At 38.1% G+C, this 19,550-nt stretch overlaps 1 protein-coding gene across 1 annotated transcript; it reads right to left on the bottom strand.

The window, feature by feature from the left end:
- Positions 1-18,739: 18,739 nt before the first annotated feature.
- LOC131148506 (uncharacterized) lies at positions 18,740-19,309 on the bottom strand. The gene has a single exon (XM_058098226.1). The coding sequence runs from the start codon at positions 19,307-19,309 to the stop codon at positions 18,740-18,742; it is 570 nt and encodes a 189-aa protein (XP_057954209.1).
- Positions 19,310-19,550: the final 241 nt, after the last annotated feature.

The raw sequence follows: 19,550 nt of genomic DNA, 5'->3' as shown, positions 1-19,550 counted from the left end.
ACCTAATACAACTAGGTCAAATAGCACAGGGATGACCTCAACCTTTACAAACTCTCCTTGCAGGGCGGAGAAGGCCCTAGGTCAAATTCACAGGGCTGACCCCAACCTTTACACAATCCTTATCGGACTAGATTCCCCGCCCCCTCAGGCCACCCCTGGAAATACAACAATATGTTCACTCAAATGGTATAGTGATTATGCTTTTATGTAAAGCAGATATGTACCCAATACGCACAGTATACTCAATCAATCACATACACATCAACAATGTAGGTAATGTAAGTTTAGTGATGTGCATTTTTGTGCAAGCCACACTCAACAAGATATGATCGCTAATATGCTCAAGAGTGTTCTAAACAAGTTGTATCTTTGAAACAAGCTAAATGAAATCTCAATAGCAAATCAGGATTTCAAAGATGTTAATCAAGTATTCAAACTAGCTCAAAAGATTTTCCTTCAATGTAATGAGCACAAAAGTAGTTTGAAAATATTTTAGCTTGTAGAAAAATATTTTGCACACCAAAATCAAAGTTATGGGACACTTGCAATAACAATGCAAATATCCTAAACTTGCTAGTTTATCCCAACACAAGATTTATAATATTGAAATATGTGGGATAAACTAAGCCAATCTCCTCAAAAAATAATATCACAATCACACAAGCAAGTGGGAATTTTTAGCAAGACCTAGCAATCACAATCACACAAAATATGCTCTCACAATCTCAAATGTATCAAGGGAATAAATATTTGAGAGTGTTTTGGGCAAAATGGGATTTTGAGATAAAGAGGATTTTTGCTAATTATTTTGGCTAATCTCACACTAATCCTCACAAATGAACCTATATTTATAGACAAGGTCAAAAATATAATCATTTGGGACCTATTGGGTATTATTAAAAAAGTTTCAAATAATTAAAACACCATTAACCCAACTTAACCCGTTATTACCGTGGTTAAATTAATTTTGACCCATTGAGGTTCGGGTGGATGAATTGTGGTTCATTCGCCCAAACAGACACAGTTTTAAAAGTTATTTAAATGAGTTCGGTCACCCGTGTCGTGCTTCGGCAGTCCGAATCAAAGTCAGTAGCATTGCTTTGTGACTTCGGGTGCCCGATCATATATTCGGTGGCCCGAACTCGTGTGTTTGGTCATCCGGGGCTCTTTTTGAACTAAACCGCTCAGTAGCCCAAGTTGGTGGAATGTCCTTTTTGAAGGGTTCGGGCGCCCGTGAAAAGTATGCACCAAATGGTTCAGTTGCCTGAGAGCCCAAGTCAACTGTTGACTTTTCAACAGTTTGAGCGTTCTAGGTGTTTTGAACACCTGGGGTTCGGTCGCCCAAACTCTCTCAAAATTCCTTGGAAATATTCAATTAAGTGCATTTTTTTAACACTCTTTTATTTTGTATGATATATGTGAGAGTGTTCAGACCTAGAGTCATACTAGGGTCTTACTGAGGCCTTTTTGAGATAGTCCCAAAAATCCGGTGTCGGTTGATCGAAGGGTGCCCTAAGGTCATTTGGTCCTTATGGTCATTTTAAGGTCATTTTGAGCTTACAAAACCTACATGCATGACATGCAAAGATTATTACATACCAATATCCTAATTACTATTACAGACCCAATAACATTACAACAAATAATAAATGTGTCGGGGTCTTCACTCCTCTTCAGGTTGCCGCATGCCATTATATAAACTTGTCAATGAGAACCTACACACAAACTTGGCAACCAAAAAAATACCAAAGTATTTGTCATTATTAAAACTAGGTGTGACCTATAAGGTCAACATACAGTACATCCAGGAAGCACAAAGATGTACAAAGATTTGCGAGAATCTTTCTGGTGATCTAACATGAAAAAAGAGATTGCCCATTTTGTTGAGCAGTGCCTGACATGTCAGCAGGTGAAGGTTGAGCACCAGAGGCCAGCAGGACCGTTGCAACGACTTCTCATTCCTAAGTGGAAGTGGGAGCACATTTCCATGGATTTTTCTACGGGATTGCCATCAGCACTTCAAGGACAAAATGCTATCTGGGTAGTTATTGACAGGTTGACGAAGACTGCTCATTTTATTTCAGTTAAATTTAATTATTTCATGAATAGGCTAGCAGAGCTTTATGTGTAGGAGATAGTCAGACTGCATGAGGTGCCTATGTCTACCATTTCAGATAGGGACTTGTTGTAAAGACCCGAAGAATAATGGTATTTAAATAATAAAAAGGAAAGGAAATGGAAACGAAAAATAGAAGAAGGTAGTCGACTTCGTCGATGAACGCGATTGCATTTTGGAAGGAATAAACCGAGAGAAATTTTCAAGGCCTCGTCGACGAATCTTGCCTTCGTCGACGAGGAAATATCAAGAGAGGTTTTGGGCAGTCTGAATTTCGTCGATGAGGAGTGGGTTTCGTTGACGAAATTATTAAAGGACTTGTCGACGAGATGATGTGGCTCATCGACGAATCCAGCCCTATAAATAGTGAAGAACTTGGATTTTTGATGGAAATTAAGCACATAAACCCTCTCTCTCTCTGTCATCCCACGGCCTTTTCCCCTTCTATCTTCGATTTCGGGTCGGATCTTTGCTGAATCGACAATCTGAAGCCACCATGATGCTCCTGGGAAAGTTCTCTGCAAGTCTGCTAGAGCGGATCGTCGGTGGGGCTGAGGTGGAAACCATCCCAAATCTAGGGTAAGACTTTCTATTCAGTATTTGGTTAATTGATAGTTGTAGGAAGTTATATACGTGTATAAATACTGAACTTTAGTTCTAGAGAATGTTGTTTTCAGGGTATTGAGTGGGGAACACTACGGGGGCGAGACAGATTTTCTTAGGGACTTTTCAGGAATCACGTAAGGGGATAAACTAAGCTAGTATTTTATGAAAAATATGTATACTGTTATAGCATTTGATTTCAGGAAAATAAATATATTTATATATGATTTATATATTTGGGAAAATACTGTTGAAAATGATGGTATGTTGAATATGCGAAAAACCTGCTAGTGTGGCATGAGTAGAAATTGTTATGAAATTCTGTTTTCTGGAAATGTGATTATAATATGAATTTTTATAATGGAAAATTGGCGTACAGGCCGAGATTTTTATATGTTTTGCTGGCATACGGGTCGTGCTATGTGTATGATTTGCCAGCGTAGGGGCTGAGCTGTGTATATGATTTGCCGGCATATGGGCCGAGCTATGGATGTGATTTTCTAGCGTATGGGTTGTGCTATGATATGATTTGATGGCGTACGGGCCGAGTTATGGATGTGATTTGCCAACGTACGGGCTGTGCTATGATATGATTTGCCGGCGTACGGGCCGAGCTATGGTAAAATATGTAATACTGGCGTACAGGCCGATAATTTTCATGATATACATATATATGCAAAATGATATGATTGATTTGATAATTAATGATATGAAATATCCATGTATCACAGTTTCAGTATATGTTATATGATATCAGAACCTGGTTGACTTGGTCTAGGCTAGCACTTGCACGGTACCGTTGCTATGTGTCCATGGTCTTCGTGATCATGATATTTGTGTTAACGCCGCTATATAGAGTGGTGTGAGATTGGATGGTCGATGTGGTTTTTAAGAAGTGTGTGAGCACCCCTCGTGTATTGACCAGGTCTGGCAGACCCATCAGACTTACAAATTGTATTCTTGACTTGGCAGTGGTCGACCAACCATTGTCAGGTCCCGCCTTCGGGCCACACAACCCAATCATGTGGGGGTAATACATGACAACAACCAGATAACCTACCAAGAATGTTTTTATATTATTATTATATGAGATAAAATATGTTTATGAAAATGCAGTATGTTCTGCCATGTTTTGATGATATATATGTTTTCCCAGATTTGACAAAACAGTTACTGAGTATGTTCTGTATGGTATATGTATAACACGGAATACTCATGTTGCTACACACTGATATTAGTTTTTTTCCCTTACTGAGAGGCGTCTCACCCCGAATTTCATAAATATTTCAGGAGCCCCAGATAGGAGAGCGGGTAAAGCCTCGCTGATCTAGTATGGTAGATCTGCCTTTCCAAAAGGGTAAGTATTGTGATAGGGTTGGATGTATTTTGTGGAAATGGCCTTAAGACATCTTTTTGGGTTGAGTGTTGTGTATATATATACAGTGATTGTAGTAACTCTGACATTGTGATGTATGGAATAATGAGATGTATATGATTGTATGTTTCCTGCTACTTAGGCTTCTACTATATGTTCTGATATATCCCCAGTACCCATGGATCCAAGTGGATTATGATCTGCTGAGTTGGGATTTGTGATATTGATTTTATTATTTTTTGAAAACAAAATGTGGAAATTAAGCAGGTCGTCACACCTGTGGTTTACTTCCTAATTTTGGGAGAGTCTACAAAAAGCATTGGGAACTCAACTTACTTTTAGTAGTGCTTTTGACCCGTAGACCGATGGTCAGTCAGAAAGGACCATTCATATTCTATAGGATATGCTACAAGCATGTGTATTGGATTTCAATAGTTGGATTAAATATCTATCATTAGTTGAGTTCACATACAATAATAGTTATTAGGCCAATATTAGGATAACACCGTATGAGGCATTGTATGGTCACAGGTGCCGATCTCCGTTGTATTGGAACAAGGTTAGTGAGCAAAAAATTTTAGGGCCAGAGCTTGTTCAGCAAACCTCTGAGAAAGTTTAGTTTATTAGAGAAAAAATTAAGATAACAAAGAGTCGGCAGAAGAGTTATGTGGATACACGCTGGCGAGAGCTAGAGTTCGAGGTAGGTGATGCCATATTTTTGAGGATTTCTTCGATGAAAGGGGTAATGAGATTTGGGAAGAAGGAGAAACTTAGCCCTAGATATATCGGGCCATTCAAGATTCTGGAAAGAGTTGGTCTAGTGGCATATAAAATCGCATTCCCCCCAACACTGTCTAGGATTCACGATGTGTTCCACGTGTCCATACTGAGGAAGTGCATTTTGGATCCTTCGCATGTGATCAGTTACGAGTCTTTGGAGCTTGGGGACATGTTGGCATATGAAGAGAGACCGGTTCAGATTCTAGATTATAAGGAATATGAGCTACGTACTAAGAGGATTCCACTTGTAAAGTTACTTTAGCATAATCATACATTGGAGGAAGCATCATGGGAATTAGAGACATAAATACATCAGAATTATCCACGGCTATTCGGAGAGACTCATCACTAAATAGGTAAGTAGAATGGCAGATAGGTATTAGTTTTGTATATAAGTTTCTTAGAGTAGGTTGTTTAATTTTATCAGCTGTTTATTGTTTTGTTCGTGGTGGGTCTTTGGGAGAATTTGGTATGGATATTGTAATTTCCGAAGACAGTATATGTAACAATGGTATTCTAACTCACTCGAAAAATGAGCAGCTCGGAAGCTATCCCAAGTATAGGAGTTCTGTTGTGTAATATTAAGCCCAAGGGCTAGATCGTCTCCTCAGGGAATGCGTTTAATCTCAGATTTTACGTTCTTCCAATCGAAATTAAAAAGGTACTGAACTCAGTTCAGATTCGGGGGTTTTCAAGAAGGGAACTTTGAATATGAAATTAAAACACGCAAAGGAAACTTAACTAGACATGAATACACACAATAAAAAAAACGAACCTTTAACAAGAAGTATGATCTCGAATAAAAATTAAACCATTAACGATCTAAACGAAAACAGAATATGATAAACACAATTTTAACAAAGCCGACCCTAAACTAAGTTGAACCTTAAAAGAAAATTAAACTTGGAAAACTTCAAAACAAATACAATATATTTTTCTTTTTATATTTTATTCATTTTTTTTTAAGAAATCAAACTTAACATATTCGAACATAAAAACAAAACCAACAAAACACAAAAAAAAAAAAAAAAAAAAACAACTTTAACAAAAACTTAATACTCATAAAAATTAAATTCTTTAAATAATAACAATTCAACTTGAACTTTACTTGAAATAAAAACAAAAAAAACAAAACATTGAAAGAGAATGAAAGAAAGGGAACAACAAGACAAATAATGAAATAATATAAAATAAAATAAAATAAAATAAAGAGAGAGAGCCATGGAGAGCCGAGGGTCTGTTCTGCTGTGGTAGTTCTCGGTTTGCTAATCTGCTGGAGCTGCTGTGCTCTACTAGGACTGCTGTGTGGTGGATGGATATGCTGGAGTGAAGGCTGGGCTGGTGCGTGGAGAGTTGGCCGAGGAGGAGAAGGGGAGAAGCTGCTGCTGTGGAAGGCCGAGACTGGAAGGAATTGTGGTGCTCAGGCTGCTGTAATCTGCTCTGCTGCTTGCTGATTTGGATTTGTTCTGCCGTGGTGCTCTCGGTGGTAGCTGGTATGGCAGCAGCAAAGTGCTCGGCTGGGCTGAGAGAAAACAGAGGAGAGTTAAGGGAGTTCAGGGGAAGAGAAAATAGAGAGCAAGAGAGAAGGAACCCAGAGAGAGAAAAGAGAACAGAGGAAGATACTGAAAGAGAGGGAGAGAACAAGAGAGAACAAAACAAAGTAAGGGAGAAAAAGAAGGGAAGAGGGAGAGTTTGAGGGAGAGAGAAGGGTGCCGAAGGCACACCCTGCGCAGGAGAAGAGGGGAGAATTAAATAGGAGAGGTAGACTGCCGCCCTAGGATCCGTGAAGCCACGACCCGACCCGTTTGGAAAGGGTTGACCCGTATTGTTATATTTTTTTTCATTTTTTTCATTCTCTTTTCATCACAATCTGACTCTTTTAGAGCCCGTTTCTCACAAAACTCAAAACATAAAAGTTCCAGATAATCCTTTTCTCTTTCTCTAGAAATTTGAATCGTCTCGATCGGAGTTCGGACGGAAAAGTTATGTATGAAATACGAACAAGTATTGGTTTTGGTTCCCAGGAATTTTCCTGCAACAAAAAATTACCAAAACTTCATAAATAGTGCAATAAAGTTTAAGAATGATGATTTTGGTACTTTATTAAAATATTGGACAATTTTGGACATTTAATTAAAAATATAAACCGTAAAGCCTGGGTTAAGATGTCCAATTACGCAGTTTTGACGCGTAATCATATTCCTCTGCCATAAGTGAGGGTATTTAATAAATTTGGGATGGGGCTGCTATGTGAGTCACCGCCAGCTCTTCCTACAGTCGAATCAACATGTCAGTAATCGTTCTGTGGATGGGATGGAAATAGTTAGCAAATTTCGAGGATGAAATTTTTATAAGGAGGGGAGATTGAAGAAACCCAAATTCGGAAAATAAAAGAAAATAAATATAAAAGAGAGAAATAAAGGAAAACAAAAGAAAAAAAAGAAGTTGGTTTGGCAGGGCCCAAACTGTCGCCGGTTTTTTAAAGGGTGAGAAAACTGTCGCCGGTTTTGGTCAACTGGGAGAGTCAGCTGCCAAATCAGCATTGGTTTTTTGAAGCTCAAGAAAACTAACGGTTTTCCTGTAGGCAGGCTTACTTAAGGGCTAAATTATGTTATTTTTTTTCATAACTTACAACTCTTTCTCTCTTCCTCTCTCTCTAAAATTAGGGTTTTAATACACACACACACACACACTCTCTCTCTCTCTCTTTAGCCTCGGGAACTCTCCGCTAGTGCTCCTCAGTTCTCTCTCCCTTCTTTTGGCTTGTAGGATCTCATGGTTCGGCCAGTTTGGAAAGCTAGGGTTTTGGGTTTTTGTCTGTTTCGGGTCATTTTCAGGAAAATGGGTAAGGGGATTATAATATGTCAACTATTTTGTGGAATATGAACCAATTAAAATGTAGTATATATTCATGTGCAACTGATTACGACTTTTATTTTCCAATCCAACCGTTCAAACTGAGGTTTTCAAGTCTAGGGTTCGGTTAATATATATTATTTTTGAAACCAACCGATTAAATTTAAATATGAGATTACTGGATTGAAGTACTGAATTTTCTGAACGTTTTGATCGTTTGGAATTATTGATTTCAAATTATTATGGGTGTTTTATAAAGGGTCAAAGTAAGTAGGGTTGATTATCACCGTTTTCCTATATATGTATATATTTTATTGAAATAAAATTTGTGGAGACAATTAAACCCGTATTTTTATCTAAGCCAATATTTAGTATGATATGACGTGTTTCAGTTGATGAAATAATTATGATTTATTAGATGCAAATTTGTGTGGCATGAGTAGGGTTTAAATGGAATATATGAATAGAAGTTTTTCACTAGTATTATATAATATGATATGACGACTATATGTCAAGATTGATATAATAGCCGGGGGTTGGGAGTGAAATAATTGCCAGGGGCCGTGTTTTACATAACGGTTAGGGGCCAGGTTTTATGGAATAACATGTTTTATTATGGAATGAGATATAATACAGTTTTTATTGTGTAAATTTCTATATATGATTCTAGAGCCTTGTTGATATGAAATGAGATATGGTGAGCATGGTACCGTAGTTATATGTTGATAGGGAGTGCAATCACATTGGGATGATAGCGTGATGATGGATAAATGATTTTGTGACCTAGGCCATAGTACTATTTTGAGGTTTTTGCCAGAGGGCCCCATCTGAGGTAGTTTCCGGGTGAGCATAGGTAGGCGCAATGGTACTTACTACCTTTACTGACTCAACTATGGTCGACCCTCCATATGTTGAGTCCACCTTTCGAGCCACACAACCCGTCATAGGGGAAAGCATGTCGTATGAGTTTATGATAGCATGACGACGCTAATAGAGCAGTCCAGGTTGTATCTTTTATGCATATATAGGCAAATTTACTATAAAAAGGGTTATATTGAGCTGACAGTTTATTATTCATAAATTATGTATTTTCAGATATACAGTGTAGTATAGTTTTAAATGTCAATTCATATATAATTAAATAATGAAAGTTTTATATTCACACGAGAACTCATGCTAGCCACACACTAATAGTAATATAATCCGTCTTACTGAGAAGTGTCTCACCCCATTATACAAATTACTTTTCAGGTCCTCCAGAGAACCGTACCTACCTTACCTCAGGGCTGGGATTGGACTTCTGGGAGTGGTTATTAGAACTGGTGAGATATCATATGTCTTATTTTGTCATATTTGGATTGTAACATATAGACTGTTGACCTTATAAGTCACGCCCGGTTTTGATTATGACAAATACTCATTGTATCTAATGAGTGTTTGAAGCTTTGTGCAGGAACTTAAATTGACAGATCATAATGCACATGGAGAGAGTAAAGTTTGAAAACCAAATTTCTATTGAAGACCCAATTTATTTTGTTGTAATATATTTCATTCATGTAAAGGGTCTATAATAGTAATTAGGGCTTTTTGTATGTAATAATCACACACATCACCTGCATGGTCAAATATGTAAGCTCATAATACAAATGACCTTAGAAAGACCTTAGGGATTACCCTTCCATCGATCACCAAATTTTTTCGGTGTCTTCAAAAAGGACTTGAAAGTGACCCTAGAACACTCACCATTGCACTCATATATGTTAGGCACTTGAATAGGGTGTTTGTGCATCAAAATAGGACCTAAATGCACACTTTGTGCACTTTGTGAATCAAAACAGTTCATTCTGCTCCGATCGACCGAATCCGGTCTGGGTCAACTAGTTGACCATAGCTTGGTCGAACGAACCATTATAGTTCATTTGACCCCGGTCGACCGAACCTCCTAGGAATCAACTTTTTGACTACCTAGTTGACTGAGCACAAAATGAACTCCAATGCTCTGATCAATCGAGAGTCCTCGGGAGAAGTCCCAACTGTCTAATCGACCAAATCACCCAGTTCAAATATCCCTGGTCGACCGAACCGCGCAAGTTGGGAAAATCACCTCTCCCAGTTGATAGACCCTAAAGTTCAAAATTGGCCTGGTCGACCAAGCCATATGAACTTCGGTTGACCAAAAGTGTTTTGGTCGACCGGGTCTCTCGAGTTGTCCTAAATTTTTTACCGTGGTTAATTTTTTCAAATAGGGTTAAAATAATAAAAATTATCATTAATCTTTTCTAATAATCCCAATCTTGTCCTCACCGGTTATAATTCTTGGGGTGTCTCTATATACCCCTTCATTTGGGAAAATTAGTAAGATGATTAGTAAATCAAAGTGAAAATTTTCTCTCAAGCCAAAAGTTTCCTACTGCTCATACTTTCTCTAAAACCACTCAATCTTCCTTCTACAACTTTCCATAACCTCTATAAGTGTATTGAGTGTTTGTGCAAAAATGTTTGCTCACTCATTGTTGGGTGATTGAATCAATTTTTACGAGAGCAAAACCTAAGTGTTCTTAGGGAGCTTTGCTCATAAGCTTATCCAAAGAAGACTTGTATTGAACTTCCGAGTGTTGCATTTTTGTTGCAATAACTTAGGAAGTTTTTATTTGTTTTGGGTTGCAAAACGTTTTCAAAACTTACTCAAATATCTTGTGTGATTTATATTGACATATTTGTGAAAATATATATGTGTTTATGTTATTGATCTTTGTTGAAATATTTATCCACTCACATACTTTTTGCTGAATTCAAAGATTACATAGATTTTGCAAACCAAGCATATACACTATATTCGTGATTGAGACATCCTACTAATTGACATACGTGAGACTCACTTGACATCTTGTGTGACCATGTTTGATTGAATATTTTGAGATACACAGATTGTTGTTGACACTCTTACGTACTCACTACACTGATAGAAAATACATTTGAGAGTAGAACTATTGGACCACACTGAGCTTACGTATTAAATCATTTGTGGTGTATGTAAATGAACGCATTTGGGTGCATATCTGTTACTTGAAAGCACTTTTATCTGTACCATTTGATTGTAAAATCTGAGTGTTTTAAGGCGTGGCCTGAGGGGGCGGTAATCCAGCCCGATAAGTATTGTAGTAAGTTGAGGTCAGCCCTGTACTAATTCACCTAGTTTGTATAGGTGCCGCTCCACCCGTTTAAGTGAGCAAGTTATAGTGGTAATCCTTGTGCTTGTTAGCCAAGGCAGGGATGTAGGCAATTGTGATTTTTGGTGCATGTGTGTTTGACTAAGTTGTTTATTTACTTTCTTGTATATATTTACATTCTTGCACTAGATTGACCCTAAAGTTGTGAATATCCCGGTGTTAGGTGATTGACCTAGTGCTTAAATTTTAAAAATACCAATTCACCCCCCCCTCTTGGGATCACGGTAAAGCTAACATAGACAGATAGTGGTATGTATGTATTTAGGAACAGATAGAACTCTGATAAAGTGGTTGAATGTTTTAGAAATCTTCCATTGTATGGTTTAATTTCGGAAATGGCAAGTGCATCCAAGATTCCCTGGTTAGGGTGGGTTGCATATATATATATATGGTATCAAAGAGTAATTATGTATTATCTAGTACTCTAGGCCCACGTGGTGGGTCGGGGCGCTACATATATGCACATGCATTTGCTTAGCTCTTGCAAGGTATCTAACTAACATCACAAGCACAAGAGTTTCAAGAAAATTCCTACCTCACACACAACCCAAAACATAAATACATATACAAGACTTCGCATATGCTCTGGTTGGTTGTGCTTTGGGTGTTCCTTGTGTGGGCTTTAGCTCACTTGTTTCATTAAGGTTCATCTGATCCTTATGCTTGCTTTGGTATCGTCTTGTTTACTTGAGTTGATCTTGAGTATATAGATTAGTTAACCTGAGGGTCACTATTGAGTTTTTATCATCAAAACCAACTGGATTGAGATACCTTAGCTACTAAGGTTAACATTCTCCTCACTTTTTGATGATGACAAACCATTGGTGTTTTTGTGGGGTATTTCTTTAAAACCTCCCCCTCAAAATGTGCATATTTGTTTAAAAACTTAAGAAAGCATTCCTCCCCCTTACTGTATGCACTACATGCATGGTAAAATAATTTAACTTTGAGTATCTCAAACATGCATGGTTTCAAAAGTTCATTTTAACATATATATCCAACAGTTCAGCAGTATTTCCAAATGACAACCAGTATATCCAACAAACAAACATAATGTTCAATATGACTCAGCAACAAATAATCTTCATCAAAAGTCAAGCAATTTATCAAGTAATTTCCATCCAACAAATATATCATGAATGATCATCTTAGCATAGTGGTACATTTCAGATTCATGATCTGTAAGATCAGTCAGTAGTACTCAAGCATGTAAGAGTTAAGCAATGTATTAGCATGTCATGAACCAATATGTAAGCATGAGCCTATATCATAACCAAGGAGTACAACAGTATCATCCAACAGAAACATATTTATCAACGAAAAAAAATTTGCTATTTCCCATAAGCCTTTACTATGCTCAACAAGCATTACAACATAATGAGTCATTCAACACAGTCATATACCAAAAATAACAACATATATAAAAAACAAGTGTCAAGTGTTAGTCAATCAACAATCAACACCAATAAAGCTTTTTCTCCCCATTTTGCCTTCATCAAAAAAGAAAGGAGGGATCCTACTGCTTAACATGGGTCATGTGAGCCTATTGTTCTTGTTGCATGGAGTCAAGGCATATGCGCGTGATTTCCTCCAAAGCATCAATACGGACCGTTATTCCCAACTCAAGCCTATCCAAGCATTGTAAAATGGGATCAGTTGAATATGCCCCAGCCTCGGGAGCATCCATGTGAATCTCAGGGGAGTGTTGTTCCCTAGCCGTTGCTTCTTCCTCCATTGCTTCCTCCACCTCATCTACAACCCCCCATCCTGTTAGTCAAGTTTCTTCCAGACCAATGTATGGTCGTCCTAAATAAAATGCATGCGATGTAGGGTAGCCTCTGTGTAGATTTCATTTTGTGTGGGTGTTGTTCCTGGTATATGTGATGCCCCGATTTTCATAACATTTTTTTTATAATTAATAATTCCACATATGCAAACATTAGCAACGTCAGAAACCACGATACCATATCAACATAACCTAACCCGCAATGGGATACTGGGTAAACAGACATACAAATAATCCTAACAGCAGAAGTCAATATTTACATACTTTCCGGAATACAAATAATCAGAGTACTAAACATCCATACACATATACATATCTATCACATTCCCAAAATAAACACAAAATACTCTAGGGGAATCCTCCATCCCTAGCTCAAAACACTCACCTTGTCTAATGAGGGTGTCAGCTCCCCTCTATCTCATAGCTCTATCTCCAGGCCTATCACTGTTCCCTGAAATATTTAAATATTTGGGTAAGACACATCTTAATAAGATAGAATAAATTATTTACAGTGTGTGGCGGTATGAGTTTCATTATTTCATAACATACATATGCATTTCAGTGATAATACCATCTGAGAAAATACACTAGTCTTTCTCATAATCATATAGATATAAAACACAAGCTTTTATAAGCTTTATTCCCATCTTTCATCTCATTCACATGCAACCCATATTTATCAGCAAAGGTTCTTAAGGATAAGGGAGATTACACACCCATACATGCAGCTCACCTCTGATCTGATATCGTTTGTAACTTCGCTTGATTAACTCGGGTATAGCTACAACTGATACTTATCAAGACACTCACCTTACTTAGTAAGCCCTCAGGCGGAGAGTTTTACTTCGCCTTATTTATCTATGTTATTACACTTATGCACTTTCTTTCAACTTTCAATTTCATTTCATCATTTAGCACACTACCCTAAGAATATTCTTTCTACGCCATGCTTCACCCCATGGTCGAGGTTATGCTACTCTTAAGATATTTATCACGTCATGCTTCACCCCACGATCGAGATTATACTATCCTAAAAATATTCTATACGCCATGCTTCTCCCCATGGTCGAGGTCATGGTCCCCATAAAATATTCTCTACGCCATGCTTCACCCCATGGTTGAGGTTATACTACCTTGAAAATATTCTATACGCCATGCTTCTCCCTATGGTTGGGGTTATAATCCCCTAAAAATAATCTCTACGTCATGTTTCACCCCATGGTCGAGGTTATGCTCCCCCTGAAAATATTCTCTACGCCATGCTTCACCCCATGGTCGAGGTTATTTCTCTCCACATTTTATCATTTCACATTTCTCATTCACATTCTAGTATGCACATTGCCATTTTCACATTTCCAGTATTCTCATTACAAAATTCACATTGCAATTGTCACATTTTCACGATTCTCATTTCAATATTCACATTGCAGTATTCACATTGCAATAATCACATTCTCATACTCTTATTCCAATATTCACATTTCTTCATTTTCGTTGCAGTATTAACATTGCAATATTTTCATTTTCATATTCATATCTCATCTCGTAATGGTATATATCACTTTTCAATAATCTCATCATTTTCTATTTCTTTCCCATCCTTTCAATACACATTCCATTCTCATAATAATGTGTGTATATATATATATATATATATATATATATCCCATTTCGTGAATTTCCACATTTCTCAATAATACAAATCATATTCTCATATTTCCCCATTTATTATAGAAAATATTTATATAATCATATTTCATATTCCAAAATATCACAATTCAGTATTACTCAAATGCCACACAATTTATCTGATATTCATATCATAATAATTTCAAGAAAAATACCATATGCTCATTTTCACATACCAATTCAAACAGTAGTTCTAAAAATACTGCTATAATTTATTCTCCTTACCTGATTTACTAAGAGGCCTGCTTAAATACCCAAACCTACGCCCGTGGCGTTCGAAACTCAAAACCCTGAAATTCACATTTTCCCTAAATCAATCAATTCAATTCTCAAAATGATAATTATTTTAATATTTCTAGGCTCACATGCTCCCATTAGCCCATTAAATTCTAAAAACGCAGGTTTGATCCACTTTCAATATTTAAAATTAATTTCTAACATACTTAAAAATACCAATATGATCAAATCCCTGCAATTTAATCTAATTTGAAAATATTCTCATGAATCTAATTTAATCAAATCCTTGAAATTTAACTTAATTCCAAAATACTCCCCAGAAATTCTATTTAATCAATTCCTGCAGTTTAACTTAATCCCAAGAATGTTTCCAAAAATCTAATATAATTAAGTACTCCAATTTAATAATCACACATTATAATTTAATCGGTTGAATTTCTAAAATAACTGACATAATTTGTACTCCTCACCTTAGCCTTGGAGTGGTGCCTAGAAAGCACAGTTCAAAAATTTACTTCGCTAGACTTGTAAAGAAATGCTCCTAGAACATTGTGGTGGTTTCTGATCATCAGTTTAGATAAATATTTAAGGAGAAATTGAGGAGAGAGAGAGAGAGAGAGAGAGAGAGAGATTTGAACTTTCCTGAAGCTTAAAGCTTCAGGAATGTTAAGTTTGAATATGTATATAACTTATATTATAATATTATTATATTATATACTTATATATATATATATATATATATCACTTATCATTATATATTTATATATATAACCATCATATTACTTAATTTAATTAATTCAATTTTACAATATTTAATTAATTAATTAATAATTAATTTTAATATTTTTTTTACACTTCTATGCATATTAATTTTCTGGGGCATTACATTCTCCCCTCCTTATATAAATTTCGTCCTCGAAATTAGCTAATAAATCCTTTTACCTAACCATCCTCAAAATCCAGCACACACACCCACAACATATCCTCTAGAATCTAAATGGTCTTCTCGGACTGCCCATTCGTTTGCGGGTAAAACATGATACTAAAAGTGAGTTGAGATCCCAAGGCGTCTTGCAAACTATTCCATAACCGAGAGGTGAACCGTGGATCTCGATTTGAAATTATGGAAATTGGGACGTCATGAAGTCGTACAATCTCCTGCACATAAAGCTCTGCCAGCCTATTCATAGAATAACTGACTTTGATTGGAACAAAGTGCGCAGTCTTCGTCAGCCAATCCACTATAACCCATATAACATTTTGTCCATGCACCGCTGAAGGCAACCTTGATACAAAGTCCATCGAGATATGCTCCCACTTTCACTTAGGGATATCAAGTGATTGCAGTGGTTCCGCTGGCCTCTAGTGCTCTACTTTTACCTATTGACATGTCAAACACTGTTCTACAAATCTGGCAATCTCCCTCTTCATGTTACTCCACCAGAACAATTCTCACTGATCTCTATACATCTTTGTGCTTCTTGAATGAACAGTATAGAGAAAGCGATGAGCCTCCTCTAGAATCGTTTTTTTAATCTCCTTGTTATTAGGTACACACAATTTGGTGTGAAATCTGAGAACTCCCTCCTTAGAGACATTGAAGTCCATATGTTGCTCACTCTGTACTTTCTCCATATTTTCTATTAACTTTGCGTCTTTGGTCTGAGCAGCTTTAATTTTCTCCTATAAGGTTGTTTGAATAATCAGAGTAGCCATGGTCGCCTGTGGATCCCCGTCCACTATCTCTACACCCAACCTCTCCAGGTTCATCCTGATCTGATGCTGAACAACAACTGCTGAAATTGACGCACCCACTAGCTTACAACTCAAAGCAACAGCTACCATATTAGCCTTTCCTCGGTGGTAACTAATGGTACAATCGTAATCCTTAATCAACTCAAGTCATCTCCTCTGCCTCATATTCAATTCCTTCAGGGTGAAAAAATATTTAAGGCTCTTATGATCAGTAAAGATCTCGCACTTTTCATTGTATAGGTAGTGCCTCCAAATCTTTAATGCATAAATTACTGCTGCCAGCTCCAAGTCGTGCATGGGATAATTCTTCTCGTACTCCTTGAGTTGGCGAAAGGCATATGCAATAACCTTTCCTTGTTGCATTAATACACACCCGAGTCGTTTATGAGATGCGTTGTTGCAGATCACAAATCCACCATCTCCTGATGGAATAGTCAACACCAGAGCAGTGACTAATCGTTGCTTCAATTCTTGAAAACTCTGCTCACATTCACTAGTCCATTCAAACTTCTGGTTCTTTCTCATAAGTTGCATCAGAGAACCTGATAGCCCCGAAAACACATTAACGAATCGACGATAATATCTTGCCAGACCTAAGAAACTTCTAAGCTCATGCACGTTTTTCTGTCTCACCCAATCAACTACCGCCTCCACTTTGCTTGGGTCCACTGAAATCCCCTTCCTGGACATTACATGTCCCAGAAATGCAACCTGCTCCAACCAAAACTCGCATTTCTTAAATTTAGCATTTAGCTTTCCTTCTCTTAGCACCTAAAGCACTACCCTCAGATGTTCCTCGTGTTCCTCTGGGCTCTTTGAATTCACCAGTATATCATCAATAAACACTACCATGAACTGGTCCAAATACTGGTGGAAGACCTTGTTCATCAGATCCATAAACACTGCAGGAGCATTTGTCAATCCAAACGGCATAGATAGGAATTCATAATGGCTATACCAAGTCCTGAATGCTATCTTTGGAACATCTTCCACGCTAACCTTCACCTGATGACACCCGAATCGCAGATCGATCTTGAAGAAAACCTGTGTGCCCTTTAGCTGGTCAAATAAATCATCAATGTGGGGAAGCGGGGTACTTATTCTTAATAGTCACTTTATTAATCTTTCTGTAGTCAATGCACATTCTCATCGACCCATCCTTCTTTCTCACAACTGGTGCTCTCCAGGACGACACACTGGGCCGAATAAACCCCTTATCTAACAGTTCCTACAACTATTCCTTTAACTCTTTTAGTTCTGCCAGTGTCATTTTGTACGGTGCTTTTGAAATCGGAACTGTCCCTAAAACTAAGTCAATAACAAACTCTACCTCTCGATCAGGAGGTAGTCCCAGAAACTCCTTGAGAAAAACATTAGGAAAATCCCTCACTACCGGGATATCTTCCAACCTCAACTCCCCTTCTGATATCTCCTTCACACATACCACATATCCCTAACAACCCTCTAACAATAACTGCCTCGCCTGAATGACGGATAACAATTGTGGTGGGGCGCGCACATATGACCCTAGGAATCTATACTCCTGTTCTTTTGGAGGTCTGAACACTACCTCTCTCTGATTGTAGTTGATACTGGCATAGTGGGCAGCTAACCAGTCCATCCCTAAAATTACCTTGAACCCATGCATCTCTAAAACCACTAGGTTGGCTGGTAAAAACCTCCCCTGAATACAAACTAGATAGTTCCTGAGTACCCTCTCACATATCCCTACAGCCCCTGTCATAGTCACTGACAAGCTAACATCCAACTGTTGTGTTTCCAACCCACAAAATTTAACAAACTCTCGGGCGATTAAAGAATGAGTTGCCCCTAAATCAAACAAAGTCATAGTCGTATATGATAGTATTGAAAAAGTATTTGTCACTACATCTCTTGCTGCCTCAGCATCCCCCGATGTCAATGCATATACACGTGCTGGGCAGTATTCCTCTATTGTCTGCCTCGAGGTTCCTGGAGACCTCCTCAGTATGGTCTAGGAACACGTGCAATAGTTGGCGGTGCTTAGCAATCTCTCACCATATGCCCAAGCTGATGGCATTAGTAACAAATAATCTCCCTGACCTGGTACTTTCCTGAATGTCTCCTGTAGCATATAGGACAAGAAGGGGGCATTTGTCTGCCCTGTATTGCCCGATCTCCCACTCCCGGTCTCCGTCCTCCTCTATTATCCTACCTCCTCCAAGGCCCTCGGCTAGATCCCGCCTGAAAATCTAGAGGCATGGGCCTCTTTCCCTAACTTGGGGCTACTGTGCCTCTATGAAGGTCACCCTCAATCACTACAGCTCTATCCACTATCTCTGCAAAAGTTTGGGACCTACAACCTGCTCAAACAAGCTCTGTCTAAGGCCCTCCTCGAACTTCCTCACCTTCCTCTCCTCATCCGGCACCAAATATGGGGCAAACCGAGACAACTTAATAAATCTAGCTGCATACTGCGATACTGTGATCGATCCCTGCGTCAAGTGCAAGAACTCTACTACCTTCGCACTTCTAACAATAGCAGGGAAGTATCTCTCAAAAGAGATTTCCCTGAAGCAGCTCCATGTCACCGCTATAGGCTCAAGTCTCTGCTCCTCTAATAGTCTTGCTGATCTCCACCAACGTTTAGCTTCCTCAGTCAATTTGAATGTCGCAAACAGTACTTTTTGCTCATCTGTACATGAGAGAACTATCAACATATCTTCTATATCCTGAACACAATTCTCAGCTACCAATGGGTCAGGCCCTCCAAAGAACAACGAGGGTCTCATCTGTGTGAATTGCTCCATCGTGCAGCTCTGCTCCCTTGAACTCGTGGCCATCTCTGCCATCACCTGCTGGGTGACACTATGTAGTACTACATCGGGGTCTCCTCCACCCATACCGGAAGACCCTGTATCGTCACCTCCAGCATGTGCACTGCTACTCCCTGGATCCTTCTTGAAAATGGTATAAAACAGTCTTAGAATTTAACATCTCAACATCACTAACACGCTCAACAAACTAAACTCATAAAATATTCCTTTACAATCATCCATTTCCAGTATCCTCAACCCAATTTAAGATGCAGTCCTACCACTAAGAAACAAGAATCGGCGATGATATCCATGGTTTTTCAGAAGT

Source organism: Malania oleifera, chromosome 1, assembly GCF_029873635.1.
Source record: "Malania oleifera isolate guangnan ecotype guangnan chromosome 1, ASM2987363v1, whole genome shotgun sequence".
NCBI lineage: Eukaryota > Viridiplantae > Streptophyta > Magnoliopsida > Santalales > Ximeniaceae > Malania > Malania oleifera.
The sequence above is the reverse complement of the archived record's forward strand: the minus strand, read 5'-3'. Positions and strand labels throughout refer to the sequence as shown.